At 41.1% G+C, this 17,646-nt stretch overlaps 1 protein-coding gene across 1 annotated transcript; it reads right to left on the minus strand.

The window, feature by feature from the left end:
- Positions 1-3,457: 3,457 nt before the first annotated feature.
- Positions 3,458-16,841, minus strand: tsr1 (TSR1 ribosome maturation factor). The gene is made up of 15 exons (XM_015951188.3): positions 16,684-16,841; positions 15,525-15,628; positions 15,222-15,450; positions 15,015-15,149; positions 14,464-14,918; positions 14,219-14,363; positions 11,601-11,779; positions 9,783-9,997; positions 9,538-9,697; positions 9,355-9,465; positions 9,148-9,280; positions 4,468-4,584; positions 4,250-4,390; positions 3,820-3,894; positions 3,458-3,736 (listed from the first exon to the last, which is right to left on the minus strand). Exons 1-15 carry the CDS (start codon positions 16,799-16,801, stop codon positions 3,558-3,560), a joined length of 2,496 nt encoding a protein of 831 aa, XP_015806674.1. The 5' UTR covers positions 16,802-16,841; the 3' UTR covers positions 3,458-3,557.
- Positions 16,842-17,646: the final 805 nt, after the last annotated feature.

Genomic DNA, 17,646 nt, shown 5'->3' on the forward strand with positions numbered 1-17,646 from the left:
ACTTTTTCTTGTGTAAAACAAGGACACATCTCTGTTCATACTTCCAATAGATGTTACTGGAATGAATCAGACATGATGCAGAATTAGTCAATATTTCATGTTGTTCATTTATTTTTAATGTAGAGCGTTGCAGATTCGGCTGCACTCTCTGACCAGCCTCTCTCATTGAGAGACCATGATTTACTACATGATCAATTACAGTAGCTCTGATCTCATCTGAGACTCCAGCTCTTGATCTTCCTCTTATTCTTCTGCCACCACGCATACGTACTCCTCGCCCTCTCCCAGCCTCTATTCTGTGGCGCGGTATGGTGGCCAAAATTAAGATTACTGCCCAGCACCAGGAGGCTATAAAAATTCCGAAGCAAACTACTGATCTGATTAATGACAAGCTGGCGCCGGTAACTGAGAGGCTGGCGCTGCTTACTGAGGAATAGCACCTTTACCAGCATTATTACTAGATACGCTAGGGACTAGCAGCCCTCGGCTGGTCATTGACTGGTTCAAACACTCCCTTTGCTGTCTATTAGCATGGATAGGCTAGCATTAGCCTGGATGGGCTGGTGTTAGCATTGGAGAGGCTAGCCATTAGCATGCCTAGGCTGGCCACTAGCTGGATTTCCTACCTCCTCGGCGGACCATTAGCATGGATAGGCTAGCGTTAGCATGGATAGGCTGGCGTTAACATCGGAGAGGCTAGCCATTAGCGTGTCTCAGAGAGTCACTAGTCAGCTAGTGGCCAGCCTAGGCACGCTAATGGATAGCCTCTCCAATGCTAACACCAGCCCGTCCAGGCTAACGCTAGCCTATCCATGCTAATAGACAGCAAAGGGAGTGTGTGAACCAGTCAATGACCAGCCAGGGGCTGCTAGTCCCTAGCGTATCTAGTAGTAACGCCAGTAAAGGTGCTATTCCTCAGTAAGCAGCGCCAGCCTCTCAGTTACCGGCGCCAGCTTATCATTAATCAGGTCGGTAGTTTGCTTCAGAATTTATATAGCCTCCTGCTGCTGGGCAGTAGTCTTAATTTTGGCCCCCATACCGCGCCATACTGTTTCAGCCACTTCTCCATTTCTGGCTGGGTCCATGTTTACATCACAACACAAACCTATTCAGCAGTTGACTACTTTTATAATGACATTGAAAGTGTAACACCTGTGCAGCTGTTCATCTACAATTAGTCAGCTGTGGCTGGTGAAACTGCATTTATGTTTCAATAACATATTGCTGTTGGATTTTGCTGTCATATTCAGTTTTGCAGTATGTTATTGTTTTGAACATAAGTTTTACAGTTTTGTGAACAGTATGTAAGCAAGTGCAAAATGCAATGATTTTTGGCAGTTGTGTCTGAGTGAGAAGGGACTTCCATGACATTTGAGAGATGTAATCACTCAATGCATTTTTTGCCAAAGCAATGATAATTGATCCTCAGTTTGGCCCACATAGACTTCTGTTGTGCACACTGTATGTAGAGTTTTGAAAATGTGACCTAGGTATTGAGAAATGGGTCCTAACTTCTGTAAAAAACTGTAAATTCTAACTCCCGACACCGGAAAACACGGCAGAATCCCCCCACAGCTGTTACTAAACTCACGACACGGGAAACTGTCCCCACAACTTCATTAACGGGGCTTTGGTGTCTCACAGAGTGCCATAAAAACTGTCACGTCTTCTGCTCTCGTGCTCCGAATGGATTAAATCATGATAGAATAAATGCTTTTAATGTTATTAATGTTACTGTGGACGCTTCTTGGCGCTGATCAGTGACATCACTCACTGCAGAAGCAGTCGCAATATGCTGACGTCTGTGCAAAATCCTGAAAGGGCTGGATGTGAATGGAGACAACAGATGAGGGGACTGGGACATCGTATCTCCCGGTCAATTTCCCTCTCCCAGAAGTTACCCTGAAGTTCTGGTAATGGAAGCACAACTATTACAGGGTAACTGCAGGTTTAAGGGAGCCAAATTTAAGACTTTTTAAGACCTTTTTTAAGGCCACTTTGACCAAAGTTAAGCTAATTTTTTTAATTAAATTTCTGCTATAATTTCCAGCTATTGCCTGGAACCGGTGTTAACCACTTCGCGAACGTAGGATTAGCCATCCATTTACCATTAAACTTGCACTTCCCCATGGCGCAAGCTCCCACTAGCTTAACCAGCTAATGTGCTCATCTAAAAATAGCCCCCTTTCACAACCACAACTTTTTGCCAATATCATACACAAAAAATGCTCATCACTAACTAGAAATTCACAAAAATGTCATAGAAATGAAATAATATAGTTTATTGGGTCTTTGGTAATTTAAGACCTTTGGAAACTGTATTTAAGGATTATTTGTCATTTTTAAGGATTTTCAAGGCCTTAAATTTGGAAAATTTAAGATTTTTTAAGACTTTTCAAGGACCCGCGGATACCCTGTATTAATAGGCCGTCCCCCAGAGACTCAGGCCCACTCCCATGTATTTTAGACCTGATTGTTATGAAGCCCCCAATAAGTCTTAACAACTGGGCATCATTTAAACATTTCAATGGATATTTCCGGAGATTAATGGTAAAACCTACACATCGACTCTTTTTCCTCTATCTTTACACAAGTAATTTTATTTTATTTTACTCTATTACATTTTACATTGCACTTCCTACTCAACTACATTTTCTAGAGTTTCAAAATTTAAAGTACTTTAATTTGCATTTTGTCCAACCCCCACCCCACCCCTAGTCTGATGGGGACCAGCAGGAATTCCATTGTCTGGACAACACACACACAATGTATTTTTAATTGTCAGTTGAGTAGTTTTACTTCTCAGTATAATTGAAAATACTTTGTCTATTTTTTGGATACTTCATGTTTTACTTGAATTTACCCATTCATCTGTACTTTCACATAAGTAATCCCCCCATCTTATACCCGTAACACTATTTGTATTTTGCTCCATCGCTTCATACGTTTTTAAATAATCCAACTAAAACAATGATTTATTATATTCTGATAGCTGAAGAAAAGTGCCACTGAAGCATGTTTCAGATAAAAAATAAAAGAAACCTAACAGCTGCTATTTCCTCCAAATAATCAGTCAAATAATTCATTGATAAATTAAAGACAAGCACAACATGGGAGTTCTCGTTCCATGATTGCACTTCCTCAGAAATCACATCTACATAATTATTTCACTCTTTCTTACATTTCCATGAAATCTGGCCACACGCACACGACTTCAAAGAAAGCCATGAGGTCGATGCATGACTGAATGTTAGAATTGTTTCACGTTGTTATGCAAACAGTCTCTGGATTTGTTTAGTCATTATGTTCTAAATGTACACAGATCTGTTAGGAGTAACGGCCTTTTGTTTAGAGGTGACTAGTTGCTGATCTTATTAGAGAGGAAGTGCTTGCGACACTTATGCATGACTGCCATCTAGTGGCCGAAAACAAACTCTTAAAAAAGAGCCGCATAACATGAAGTAATGACATTTTTTATTATTACATATATTTATTGAACACAATGCGTGTTGCTGCTAACTTGAATTCACGTCTTGCATTGCTGAGCAGTCCTCTCACTATTCCATGTCCAATTCATCCAAATCAAGCATGGTATCTCTCTTGAACCAAGGTAACGTTGAGGGGACGTAGGGGTCGTATGTCCAGTGAGGATACGCTCTCTTGTACAAATTCATCAGGACTGTGTCTTGCGAGCGCAGCTGGTTATCAAAGACACACTTCATGTGACCGTGTGTTCCTGAAATCACAAGTCGGACAGTTGGAGCTCACATCAGATGACTGTTTGTTTGAAGAAGCTGCAGAAAAATCTGATTTCCTCACCTAAAGCCTCCTTGATGTGGCCTCTCCGACCCCATTTTGTCCGCAGCTCCACTGGTTTGAACCACATGATGTCCTCTGGTAAAAGCAAAGAGGATTAAAGCTCGTGTCACATTATTCTGCAATTCAATTCGGTTTCTTTACGTAGCATCAAACAACAAGAGTCGTCTCAAGGACCTTCACATTCCAGTTAGATGTTAAGTTCAGCTGGTTATTCCAGTAAGTTAAACGTTTTCTATCTAAGAAAACCCAGTAAACTGCATCGAGTCACTGACTTATGTCAGAGGCTTTACAGCAATTCTGCTTCTAAGCAAGCATGTGGCAACAGTGGAGAGGAAAACTCCTCTTTAACAGGAAGAAACCTCCAACAGAACACGGCGCACTATGAGCAGCCAGCATGCAGAGTAAAGAAAGAGCGGGGACATCGTGTCACCTCTGTTAAAGAACATGTAACGGACAACGGCCGAACGCCTGTTGATTTTGAACGGGTGTCCACTCAGCACGATCCTTTTCAGGACGACTCGTCGTGGGTCGCAGCTGAGCAGGCTGCCTGTGGCCACCAGGTCCTGAACACCTGGTAGGACACAAAACAAGCGCGGGTCGGTTAAAGAAAACAACATTTTAACGTGAAAAGAGTATTTTTAATCTCACCGTCATCTCTTTGCTTGAAGAGCAGCACTCCTGCAGGGGGGAAGGTGATGGGGGCATAAACCGACACCACAGTGGGGGCATCTGGGCGGAGGAAACGCTCCATCTTATGCTTGTCAGCTGGAGAACGACAACAGCTTCTCATCTTTAATTACAGTTATAGCTAAAGATTTAAAACAAACATATTTACGATAAGAAGGGACACATTGATAAATATATTGCAACATAAAACAAAGGACAAATAATTTAAAGGTGGAAAAGAAGATGTTTTTATACAATTCTAAGGTCCAGTCCCCTTTCTTCAGGGGTCTCATAAAACCTAAGGGCAGTTTGATGGATGGATCAGGCTCCAATCATTAAAGGGGCATTATGGAAGTTTGACAGCCAAAACATGTATAATAAATTTCTTCTTCATACATTCTCCTGCAATGCCCTGGTCCTGTAGAATGAGCCCTGGCATTTTTACTGTGATTGCCTATTTTTCTGTAAAATCACAGAAAAAGAGAGATGCTCGGGCCGAGCAGGCTGCTTCATGCGCATTCACGCTCAGGCATAGCCCGTAGCGTTTGCTATCCGTAGCTTTAGTCTTTGCCGCTGTTCCTAACGCCTAGTGACAAAGCTAGCTACATTTCTGAGGACCCTTAGCTACTTTCTGTAGAACTTTCTTCAAGATATTTCCTGCAAATTAGCAACAAAATAGCCATTTTCGCTCCGAACCGTTCTTTGAACGCTGTTTCAGCTGTCATCTAGGATATAAATGTTACAGATCTAAAGTATATCGCTTGCACTATAGCTCACCTGGTAAGACGATGGACTTTTGAGCGGGAGACCCGGGTTCGATTCCGGGTTTAAATTTAATTTATTTAGAGTTTCTTTTTTACATTAATGGTACTTTTTTTACAGTAAGATGCCCGATTTTTTTTTTTTTTTTTTTGAGACTCGCCGAACGGCATTGAATTCACCGATAAAAAAGATGTGGGTTCAACTTTCATTTTGGAACAATTTTTCAAGCAAGGGAAGGGAATGATCTGAGCATGCAGGAGGACTGACCCATCATAAACCTTTGTCGGCTGTGCTGAAGAGAAAGGTACAGAACCAAATTATTTCATTAATTAGCTGTGCGTTCTCCTGTCCTCCGGGCCACATACACACACACACACACACACACACACACACACAAGGGACTTTCTCAGCTGTTATTTTCGTTAAGGAGTGTGCACGTACAGCATGAGCGCCTCGTGCACGAGCCTACTATTGAAGCTGCCGTTACGCTTTTGGCCTGAGGGGGAAATAGCGAGCATAAAAATTCAAAACTCCGTAAGTCCCTTTAAGAATCAGACATTCACAATAATTAATGAGGTTTTTGCAGGACAGTACATTTCAGAGGCAATGAAATTATTCAATTTTTTTAGTTATTAAAATGTTTCATTTATTTCAAGCAACATGGCAAAAAAGTTCCCAGAAAATGAATCTATTTCAACTTTAATATTGAAATTATGTTGAGAAATGGAGTTAGTTTTTCTGGTTTGGTGAGATCCCACGTTCTTGTGTGATCTGTTAAAGTAGACGTGGCAGGATTATGACTGATATACTGTATACAGCACGTTTTAGTGGTTTCTCTGCTCCAACACACTTGATTCAGTGGTTGAATCACCTGTGCAGCAGCTCATCAGGCGCTGCAGAAACCTGTTAATCACCTGCTGATTGAAATCAGATGTGTTTAAGCAGAGTTCAAGCTCAAACATGCAGGATACCAGCCCTCGAGGCCCATCATTGCTTTATGCTCATTTTCCCATTTGTGACATCACAAAAAGGGTTGTCACGGTAACCGGTGTAGCGGTAAACCCCGGTAAAAAAAAGTTGACAATAATAATAACCGTCTTGTTTTTAAAAAACTATATTATCTCGGTGGATTACCGTGGCTGCGGTGTAGGCGCGGTGACCCTTACCAGCCACCGTATCATCCGCTGAAGTTGCCGGCGGCACATGCGCACTTTGTTGTTTACAACCAAAACTTTCTTGAAGCTAAAGCTGAAATAATGGCCAAAGGAGGAGACGGCAGTGCTCAGGACATTTATTATCCCTCAAAGAAGACAAAGTGGGAAGTACGGGCATCTTTTGCATATTTGAAGAATGCCGAGGGACAGTTGATAGAGACGGCTATCCTGTTTGCAGCACGTGCAGAAAAAGTGTCTGTGAAAGGCAGCAACGCTTCAAATCTCATGACACATCTGCGTGACCATCACCCACAACGCAACAGTCAACGCAAGGCAAGCTAACGTTAGCGTTTTAGCTAAAATGCGTGATCCGAGGATTTGGGTTGAGGGAGAATGCAACGAGTCGCTATATAAAGCAGCCGCAGCACCGCTACCTGCATATAAACCGTGTTGCGGACACCCCCATGTTGAAATGACGCTATGCATTACGGAGCTCCCAGGGGCAGATAAGAGTTGGTCTCTCTCCGAGAATAATTATGAATTTAACAATGATTACTGCCTGATGACATTTTCCCACATCTGCAACGCTCACTGGAAGGACACAAACCGAGGACAATATTTTCCTGATATAGGGTTTATTACTCAAGTAAGGGTAAAAAGTATCTGATTAGAAGGCTACTTGAGTACTGAGTATCTTCTGATCTAATATTTTTAAATGATGACATCAAACAGACAAAAAATAAGAAGTTATGGGCAAATCTTGGTATTTTAAAGACTAAAGGGGAAAAATGTAAACAAATAAACATCATAATTACAAAATAACACATTTTAGGCTAAATTTAGACACAAACTGAGGACAATATTTCCTGACATACAGGGTTTATTTAATTGTGTGAAAATGTAGCACGTTTAAAAAAAAACGCGATAATACCGAAAACCGTGGTAATTTTGGTCACGATAACCGTGTGGTTAAATTTTCACACCGTGACAACCCTAATCACAAACAGGGACTTTTTGAAACAGATTAATTGCTTCTTAACTCATTCACTGCCAATGACGACTAAAGTCGTGATTTACATTTTTTTACTGTGTGGGCATCGGAGCAAGCCCCTGCACCATGAGAACAAACATCTCAGCTCTAAAGCCGATCTTCATCCGCATACGTCACACGCCACGTGATCAGGAAGCAGAAAATCCATGTGTTAGGAGATCGTTTTGGGCCACTGCTGTAAAAAAAAAGTGAGGCGCGAACCGGAAAAGCTTCTGCCGATCACAAAGAACGGTATAACGCTCGAAACTCACGTATTCTTCCTGACATAAGTGAGTCTCTGCTTTGTTCTGGTTGTTTAGGTGTCGACATCATCCTAGAGCGCAACGTTCTGTGACTCTTAAAAAAACAGTAAAAACAGTGAGAAACGCTGACAGCGAATGAGTTAAAAAGCTGCAAACTGAATACTTAGTACTGAGTACTTTAAGCTAAGATTGATTGAAAAACCAAGCACAACTGAACAAGTATTAAAGTAAAAGCTCTCAAATTTCCTGCAAACACAAAGTATTTATGATACAATCTTTAATATTCTAAAGATAAATATCACAAAGTGCTGCATCATGTAAATATTGTCACCTCTGAGACATCAAATGGCATCAGGTTCTCTATAAAGTTTGGTTGCACTGCAGGTGTTACCTTGACTTGTTGCTGCAGTCTTTCTGCAGTTTACATTTCTGCTTTGTTCTCATCACGTCGTCCTCGCTGAATCCATAATCTTGCCAAATGGTCGATGAAGTATTTTTAGGAACAAGCTTCTTCTCGACCTACTTTTATGATCTGGCATTTCTCATTGATTATTGTTTCTTCCTTGCTCTGTGTCTTGTTGGTGATTTTTTATCTGTTTCATTTATTGTACAGCACTTCGTTCAGCTCTCATGCTGTGCTCTAGAAATAAATTGGTATGATTTGGTAGATCTACAGCCGCATCCATTCGTAGCCCGCTGCCTGACGCTAGCGGCCGCCCACCGAGCACCACGGGACGGGCAGCCCTGGGCAGAAAGCAGCCGCGGGTAGTGAATGACACAGAGCAACGAGCTACAAACAGCCGACTGCTTCCATAATTGAATCATTCTCCATTTCCTCGTCTTTCCCTCCTTCTTACAGACTGGATGCGGTTGAGTCATGTGACTCTACGTGACTAGTGGTCTGTGTTTCAGCATCTAATAGGAACACGAACATCAGCAACCTTGTATTTTCATTTTTTTAAATACCGAACATACTGGTGGGACGACGGTGGCACAGGAGTTAACTGCTCGCCCTGGAATTGGAAGGGTCGCCGCTCAGTCTGTCGCTGCGTCCTTGGGCAAGACACTTGCCTGCTGGTGGTGGTCGGAGCACAGCAGACTCGCCTCTGTCAGTGTTCCCCAGGGCAGCTGTGGCTACAATGTAGCCCATCATTACCAGTGTGTGAATGGGGGAATGACAGATTGTGCTGTAAAGCACCTTGGGGGTTCCAGCTTTATCATACAGGCTATTTTCTATACCGACATGGGCAAAATGATGTTGGTACGGGTCAGAAACTTTGGTAATTTTCAGGTTTCCGCCCAGCTCTACCATCTCATCCCCACCATCTAAAAAGAACCTGACGCAACAATAATTGTTACCAACGTCGGCTCATTTCCACGAGCTCTGCGTCAGCAGGGTACTGCAATTTTTAAAAAAAGACTCCATTTGCCATTTTAACAACAGATGTTTTACCTGACGTGTGCTGAGAGAATATAGGCGAGGCCCGGAATCGCCGATATCCACAGTGGAAGACCAGTTCCTCCTTGGATTTGATTGGCTCTGTGTTGCTGGGGTGTCTGTGCACCAGGACGTGCATCACCGACATCTGTTCACAGCAAGAAAAATAATGAGCCCGGAAACGTCTGTCAGGACGACGCTGTGCATCACGTGGAAGCATACCTTCTGCTCGTGAGGCAGCAGAGACACCAACACCAGAGGCTTGCCAGATTGGACGCTCTCCATCACGGAGGAAGGCACGTCGACGATGTGCAGCGTAACGTACCAGCCGACCTTAAGCAGAGGCAGCCGTGAGACAGAATACCTCCTTCAACTATCTAAAATCCACTCCGGTTGTTTTTATACCATTGCCCCCTCTTCTTCAGCTGCAGCCTCTGCCAGTACGCGCCGGCGAGTCCTTTCAAAACTCTGGAACTGGAAAATTCGCGAGTAGTCAAGAGGCAAGTTCTCCATGGGGTCCCAAGGCGAGGAGCGGAAACTTTTCAGGCCCCTGTAGCGCTGAAACCTGGGAGGGAACAACATGAACTGTGATGCTCCATCATTCCGAGGCAGAAAAAAACTAAGTGGGATCATTCGTAAAACTCCCAGACCTGATTCTAGCCGGAGAATCAATGGGCGTGTCCACCTCATCGGGGAACATCTCATGGGAGCGAGCCTCCCGGTAGCGTTTCAGCCCTTCTTCCTCTGCTGCTTCATCCATGTGTTCATCGTATCGCTGATCTGCTCCAGCTCGCTCTGTGGAGCACACCTCTTCTTCTTCTTCTTCTTCTTCTTCTTCTTCTGAAGCACAGCATGAAGCAGGCTCCTGAGAAGATAGGAAATGCACATCTGATTTAATATGACTTTATGTCAGATTTGCTTTCCTTCCTGGTGTGTTTAGGGCAGACTAGATCAGTCATCGAACTATTTAGACATGCAAAGTACAGCTGCCCCCAACACAAGGTAGAATTTCCAGGCTCCACTTCTGTCTCTAACTGCTAACCTCTGTAAAAAAATATCAATGCACTAAAATATCACAATATTTCATGTTAGACAGGGTATCTGCAGGTTTAAGGGAACCAAATTTAAGACTTTTTAAGACCTTTTTTAAGGCCACTTTGACCAAATTTAAGCAATTTTTAAAAATTTAATTTAAGCTATAATTTCCAGCTATTGCCTGGAACCGATGCTAACCACGTCGCAAAGGTGGGAATAGCCATCCAGTCACCATTAAACTTGCGCTTCCCCATGGCACAAGCTCCCACTAGCTTAACCAGCTAATGTGCTCATCTAAAAATAGCCCCCTTTCACAACCAGTTGAATGTGTACGGTTCCGCTTACACCAACGTCATACACAAAAAATGCTTAACTAGGAATTCGCAAAAGTTTTATAGAAATAAAAGAATCTAGTTTATTGCGTCTTTGGTAATTTAAGACCTTTGGAAACTGTATTTAAGGATTATTTGTCATTTTTAAGGATTTTTAAGGTTTTAAATTTGGAAAAGCAAATTTAAGACTTTTTAAGGACCCGCGGATACCCGCGGTTAGACTTAGATATTTAAAGTCCGAGACGTTCTCTGCTGATTCCTGGACGCTAAAACAACAACAGCCTTCCCCTTCGAGAGTCAAGATGGGTGAGTTCATGAATGTTAAGTGACGGTGTGACGTACATCTGTCAGGATTTTCAAATCCTAGAGTTTCATGATCATAAATCTGAAATAATTAAGATAAGGTTTTTCAGCGTTCAACACCTTTAAGGTGATCTTTGGATGAGAAGCGCTGATTTTAAGGAATCTCGCCGTTTTAATGGCAGGTCACACCGACACATCCAAGCCTTTTTATCGTTATTTTACATTCCTGTCGGTGCGTCACAAGCGGAAAAGTCCACAGCACGGGGTTGATTCACAACTCTCCAACATCCTGGCAGCAATAATAATAATCATTTTTATTTGAAGTGCCCCCCTCTCCCATTGTTACCCTCCACAAAATCCTGTATGCTAACCTCGACATCAAACGCTCGCTTCCAACAATCACACATCGTAATGAACCCATTCCATAAGCAAAGTTCCCCCGATGTCTTTTCAAGCAGAGCTGGAAATAAATAAATGTCTGACCCCTCCCTCCGTCCAGACAGGAAGCTCCGTTCACAAGACAGGAAGACAGGAGTCTTCTCTCGGGACTCGAGCTCCTAACACTATTGTTGTGTTGTGGTGAGCAGCATGGCACTGCAGCCCAGAGACAGACGCAGCGAAAACAAACAGCGAGGTGCGCCATCCACGGGTCACGTATGCACCGCTCTGTAAACCAAACCATCCAGGTTTCTCCATCCTGAAAATTATTACAATGTCTAACAATCCTGTAGGTTTGTTCAGGATGAGCGCGTGTGAAAGAGAATTTAATCTACGTCACCATAAATCTGATGTGTGCACCTGAGAATTATTCTCCTCCTCATCTCCATCCATAGCTTCATCCAATAGATCATCATCATCATCACTGCTTTCTTCATCCAGGTCATCATTCTCCTCCTCGTCTTCATCAACGATCCACGTGGCCTGGTAGTCTGATGTTCCCTTGGGGACCTTCATCACCCGCTTGCTCTTTCTGGCCTCTGCAACAGTAAAAACGACCAGAAACAGCCCAGAAAAGTTAGATTATTCTGTTTCACCTGTTTGTTGCTAAACTACAGACCATTTTAAAATCACTAATCGTTTGTTTAAAGAGCAACAAGATCTTGCTTCACTTGATCTGTAGAAGAGAAAGTTTGCAGTTTTGTGAATCTCAGAGCAACTCACGATTCGATTCCGATTCTCGGGGTGCCGGTTCGATTCAGAATCGATTCACAATCAATATTAACAAAGAGTGTCAGTTCCAGGATGAACTACTTAGTTGTACAAGTTAGTTAAAGCTATGGGACATTTTTTATTTTACTTTAAATTGGTCATGCTAAAAAAAAAAAAAGCTGATTTACAAGGTAAACTAAAGTGATTCTAAAACTGTAAACAGAAACAACCTTTTGACCAAAAGGCAACATTTATTTTTGCTTACCTTGTAAAATAAAACAAATCTGTAGTTACCTAACAGTAGCTTTGAAAGTAATATGGTCAAATAATTTTTAAGTATGTGTGGAAACAAGTTTAACATTTGAGTCCTCAACCTGTTTAAAAAAAGTGCCTCGGATTTGTTACAAAGGAAAATGTTTTCTCTTATTTATCAATAACTAAAAATAAACACAAGAGTAATCCTGAGTACTCACTTATCAACTTAGAAAATAAATATGAGAATATCTCAAATTTCTGAGTATGGAAAAAATTACATTCTAGTCCCCACTTATCAGCACATTCAAAAATAAATCATCCCAATTTATGAGACCACAAAAGTAAACGGAGCACTAACTCTCCTAACAAAGACCAAAAAAACACACAAAAGTGTGTCTCAAACCTGTAACGTACCAAACATTTGAGTTCCTGGAATCGATTCCATTACAAGACTACATTAAACAAAAAGGAAAAGACAATATATCGACCAGGGCGAGTTCCAGGGGTGACTGTCTGATTCCCTTCAGAAGAAGCACCCTTGGACAGACGGTGTTTTCCTATCACGCCTCAAGAACATGGAATACAATTCCAACAGCGATCCGTGAACGTAATACTGGGAATTCTTTTAGCAAAGAACTTCAATTGTGGCTATTAGATACTCAAATCTGTTCACACAATCAAACATAAACAGAATACATAACAGTACATTTAAGGACAAGGTAAAGAGTGTTTTTCCACTGAGGTGGGGACTATTATATTGTCTTGCTGCTAAACGGTGTATGACTATATTTTATATGTATCTATGGAAATTTTTTAACATGTGCGGCTACTTTTTAAGTTTTAATACAGGGTAAACAGAAGTAGTTAATTGTACAAATTAGGGTGTATTATGACATGTTTTATTTTTAATTCTTTTTTTATTTTTGGGTTTAATTTTAAGATCACAACATTGTTTTGTATTTGTTTTCCTGATTGTTTGTATTCACACATGTGTAGCAGCTGTCAACTGCTGAGGGACTAAAGATGGAAATTAGCCTTGGCTATAATCTTGCATGTTTACATATGTGTAATTATATATATGTCCATTAATATGTACTGTCCCATTACAAATAAACTTAATCTAATCTAATCTTTATAAATAAGAATCCCGATTCAGACTTGAACTGATGTTTTTTTCAGCACCTCTAAAAAGCAACATTGACCCTTGGCACCTAGATCACCTCGTCACATGGTTTAGCCTAGTTTAGCCTAGCTTATAAACAGCATTCACTTTACACTGGAGCTGATAAAACAAAACAAATCCTACCCAACTGCCCACGTTTACTTTCATTTTCATTGTTCACATGTTTCCTGTAGATTTCATGCTAAAGTGTGTGGGGTGTGTGTTCGATTTTACGTGAGTGATGCAAAAGGTCTTTAGTAACCTGAATTAATGTGTGCTGAACTAATTCTAAGCTATGACATTTACTTGACTATTCACTTTGACCCAAAAATTTAAATACATTCATAAAAATATAACAATAATAACAATAGTTATGTGCTTTAAGAATTCTTTGAAGTTGCCTTTTCCTTTTTTTATTTTCAAAACACCTGCTACTAGCAGCAACAGGTAGCTTATCTTAAGAATTAAAATGCAAATGTGAGGTTTTCTGCTTGCAGCGCCTTCCTGTAGGTCCTTGTTATGGTTTCTGTTGTCAGCGGCTGATGTGAAAAGGCCTTTTAGCTTCTTTCTTCTGTGCTTTGCACTGAGAAAGCAAAAGCTGCACTTAGTTTACAGCCATCTTCTAACACAGAGGGAGGAGATGGATTCAAATCGATTTAGCATTTTGACATTTTTAACATATCTAACAGGTAATGGTACAAATAAAAAAATATTTGGTATGTGACGGTGCCAACATCTGCACTTCTGACAACCCTTTTGTTATTTCCTCTAACACTAGTGAAGCACCATTCAGGTTTCTTGTTATTTTCACTTCCTGCATTGTTTTTTTGTGCAGCTCGAGCTTCTTCACCTTCAGCTTCCATCAGTTCTGATTCTGTCGGCCACGTTTGCTCTCCATCCATAGGGTCCACCTCAGCCTCTGTCTGCAGACTCTCCTGACAGGACGGGTCGGCCTTCATGAGCACACGGACCGGCGCCTCATTTTCACCCCCATCCTGCAACACACAAAGAAGTTTTCACTAAAGACAAATATCTGTATTTGAAGCCTGGAGTTCTTTGTATGCAGGAACCTCCAGGGGAAAAATAATCACTCACCTGCATCTCAAAGTCCCCTCCTTTGCTTGGTTTTACAGGTCTGGTTGTTGTGAAGATGAGAGGAAGTGGGTCTGATGGAGCATCAATCTGACTGAGCTGAAAGTCTCCATGTCCACTGATATGCACGAGTCTATCAACCCGCAGAGCACGACCACGGACGTACCCAGAGACACGGAGGGTACCCAGTCCAGTAGGCCCACTTCTTGCACCTTCAGCAGGGCAGTTGGGTGTGAAAGTGACTTGTTGTGCTAAAAGATGGGGCCGTCTGGTACGGAAACCCAACTTCCTCTGCTTCTGACAGCCCAGGTGTCTAAGAAGAAGAGTCGCATCCTGGTCAGTGTCCAGAGGGAAGAGTCGGGCATCGGGGAAGCGAACTTCGGTGATCTTTGACAAAGTCTTTCTGGATTCAACCCTCTTCTTCACAGGGATGTCACACACACCCTGACACACCAGAGCTGCTCACAGCATGTGGAGGAGAGAGAGCAGAGCTCAGAAAATAAACAAAATCTTTTAGGTTGCCCTTCCCCCCCCCCTCCAAACTGAAAACTCACCATGGCTGGGGAGACCCTGAGCAAAGAGACAGGAGAGACAATAGTCTCCATAGCTGTCCCAACCTTCAGCTGGGTCCAACACAAACACCAGACTATCAGCAACCTTTGCCACATCCAGAAGGGAGTGCATGTCAGCTGTTCAAAGGAACAAAGACTTCCTGATGAAAAAGCACTGAGGAGACAAATAATCTTATCTGGTAAACCTACCAGTGCTCTGGGTTAGAAGTGTGAATCTCTGTTTGAAGCGAGGCAGAATCAGCCCAAAACTGTCGCCGACACCACTGACGCATTGCTCTTGACGCACAAGGCCCCCAGCACCTTCTCCACACAGCAGTTTGATAACAGCTGCTGCATCAGCTCCAGCATGGAGGGACACCACAGCCACCAAATGTGGAGGACCGTCCCTGGTGCCCAGACGCCGCTTTTCCATCAGAACCTACAGCAACACGAGAAAACTCCATCAGGAATTCCGGGGATCCAACTCGTTGAATGTTAAAGAAAATCACCCACCATGTCTTTCTTATTTTTGCGTAGCTGGCTAGCTTTGTGTCTCCGGTCCATCTTCTTTTGTTCCTTACTCTGTTTTTTGGTAAGAGACATCACCGACACCCTCCCTGCGGAGCAGGTCAAAACATTTTACTACTGTTCTTAGAAAATTTTCTCAGTGTGAAGCTAAAGCAGCCAAATATCTTTAATCAATAGAACAGAAACTTAATTAATATTATTTATTCAACCAAATATGAGTGGTTGCTGTTCCTTGATTCTTTTAATTAACTAATATGTTGGTGACTTGCTTCTGGATCATTGTTCTGTGATCAAATTTTACTCAAGATTTGGCTCCAAGTCTTATCTTTGATTCTGGAATACTCTGGATTACACAAGAGATTATGTTTGACTCGTTAATACAAGGTGTATAGTGTCCACTTTGTCTAAACTGTGCAGAAGAAAATACACAAACATGCACAACTCTAAACAAAAAAGTAAAACAAGCTCCAAGAGTAAAATAACTATTAGATTATTATTCAAAAGTCCAACATAAACTTCCAGCTTTTTCCTCATAATCAAACAAGGTATCTGATTAGAATTTGCAGACTGGTTTATGATTATGACGATTATTATTATTATTATTATTACTATTATCAAGTGTAAATAAAACAGCTCATGCTGTGCCCTTGCAACAAGCAGGTCTTATATGTTAAAAAATTGGAAATACACTAAGAAATTACCTAAATGCAGTAATCATAAGTTTATTTACAAAAGAACATGATCCAAGACAGTAACATTTAAATGTTTATTTATTCACTAAGTAATTTATTTACAAGCAGTGATATAAGCTATGAGACTTAACACAAATGTAAATAATAGAAATTAAATAATAATAAACTTATTTAACAATAAACATTTTCGCTTAACCATTTCTGGCCACATTTGATTAGTGCTCATGTACTGTAAATATATTTAGCTAAACAACGTCCAGATCAGATATTTTAAATTTTATACTATAGTTAATAAATAAAACTATATCTAAGTTAAATAAAGGGAATATCTGCACTAAACTTGGTCCTCTTTTGAATTCATCATGAGTGAAAAGGTGAAAACACGTGTTTACTGAGGAAAAAGTCAAGTGCTCGTAAACATTTATAACATTTCGTAACTCAAGGTGCCTTACCTTTATTTTCTCTTTCAATTTCACCTTTCGTCCGGTGTTTACCATGTTTGTGTTCTTTATTTTTTTGCTTGTATACGCCGGCTCTGTGGCCCTGCTGCTTTTCCTCATTTGCAGCCATTTCTTACCACGTGGGAATGTCAGCTAATCTACTTCCGCACTTTCGGTGGCGTCACAGGAAGAAGGCGAGTCTTCAGATCTTCTGGGATTTTGTTCCTTCAAAATAAAAGCTTTATTCGAGCTCATCGAATGCTTTTACGCTTTAAATGTCAGTCAAAAACTAATCTTAAACGCTTCTTCTCTGTATTCACTTTTGAAAGGGTTTACGCAAAATGACTCAAAGTCTCAGTTTTCAAGGAACAAAAATAAATAAAACAGCAGCAATGTGAGAATTATTTTACGTGACAAATTAAACCACCACAAGGCAATCAGCTCATTTTTTTAATGAAATCTGGGTTTGCTAAACTATGGAATTATGGAAACTATTTTTAAAAATTAGATCAGCATCTTAAATAAATTCTACTATAAATATTTCTTGTGTGGCCTTTTTAAAATACATTTAAAATAACAAACTGGAAAGGGCATGTTTATTTCATTTTTAATAATATTTGCATCACATTTGTTTTAGCAATATGCTAAGTTTGGCAGGAATTCATTTCAAATTCCTTTTTTTATTTTGAAGCAAAAATTGTAATTTTTAGCCATTCATACTTACCCCCCCCCCCCACCCCCACCCCCCCACCCAAGGGTGTAAGAATAACAAGCCTAAAGAGGTAATTAATTTGAATGAACTCCAAATAGAAATTTGGTGTTCAACCCATAACAATTTCAGACTTCTGTTTCATTCTGCACAAGCATCTGTTCAGAGTGCCAGTGTTATAAAGCCTGCCTTTGTGTTTGAGAAAATGTCTGAGAAATGGATAGAGTTCTCTTTTTGTTTTTCGTTATTATTTGAGAAACTTGCAG

Source organism: Nothobranchius furzeri, chromosome 13 (assembly GCF_043380555.1).
Source record: "Nothobranchius furzeri strain GRZ-AD chromosome 13, NfurGRZ-RIMD1, whole genome shotgun sequence".
Lineage (NCBI taxonomy): Eukaryota > Metazoa > Chordata > Actinopteri > Cyprinodontiformes > Nothobranchiidae > Nothobranchius > Nothobranchius furzeri.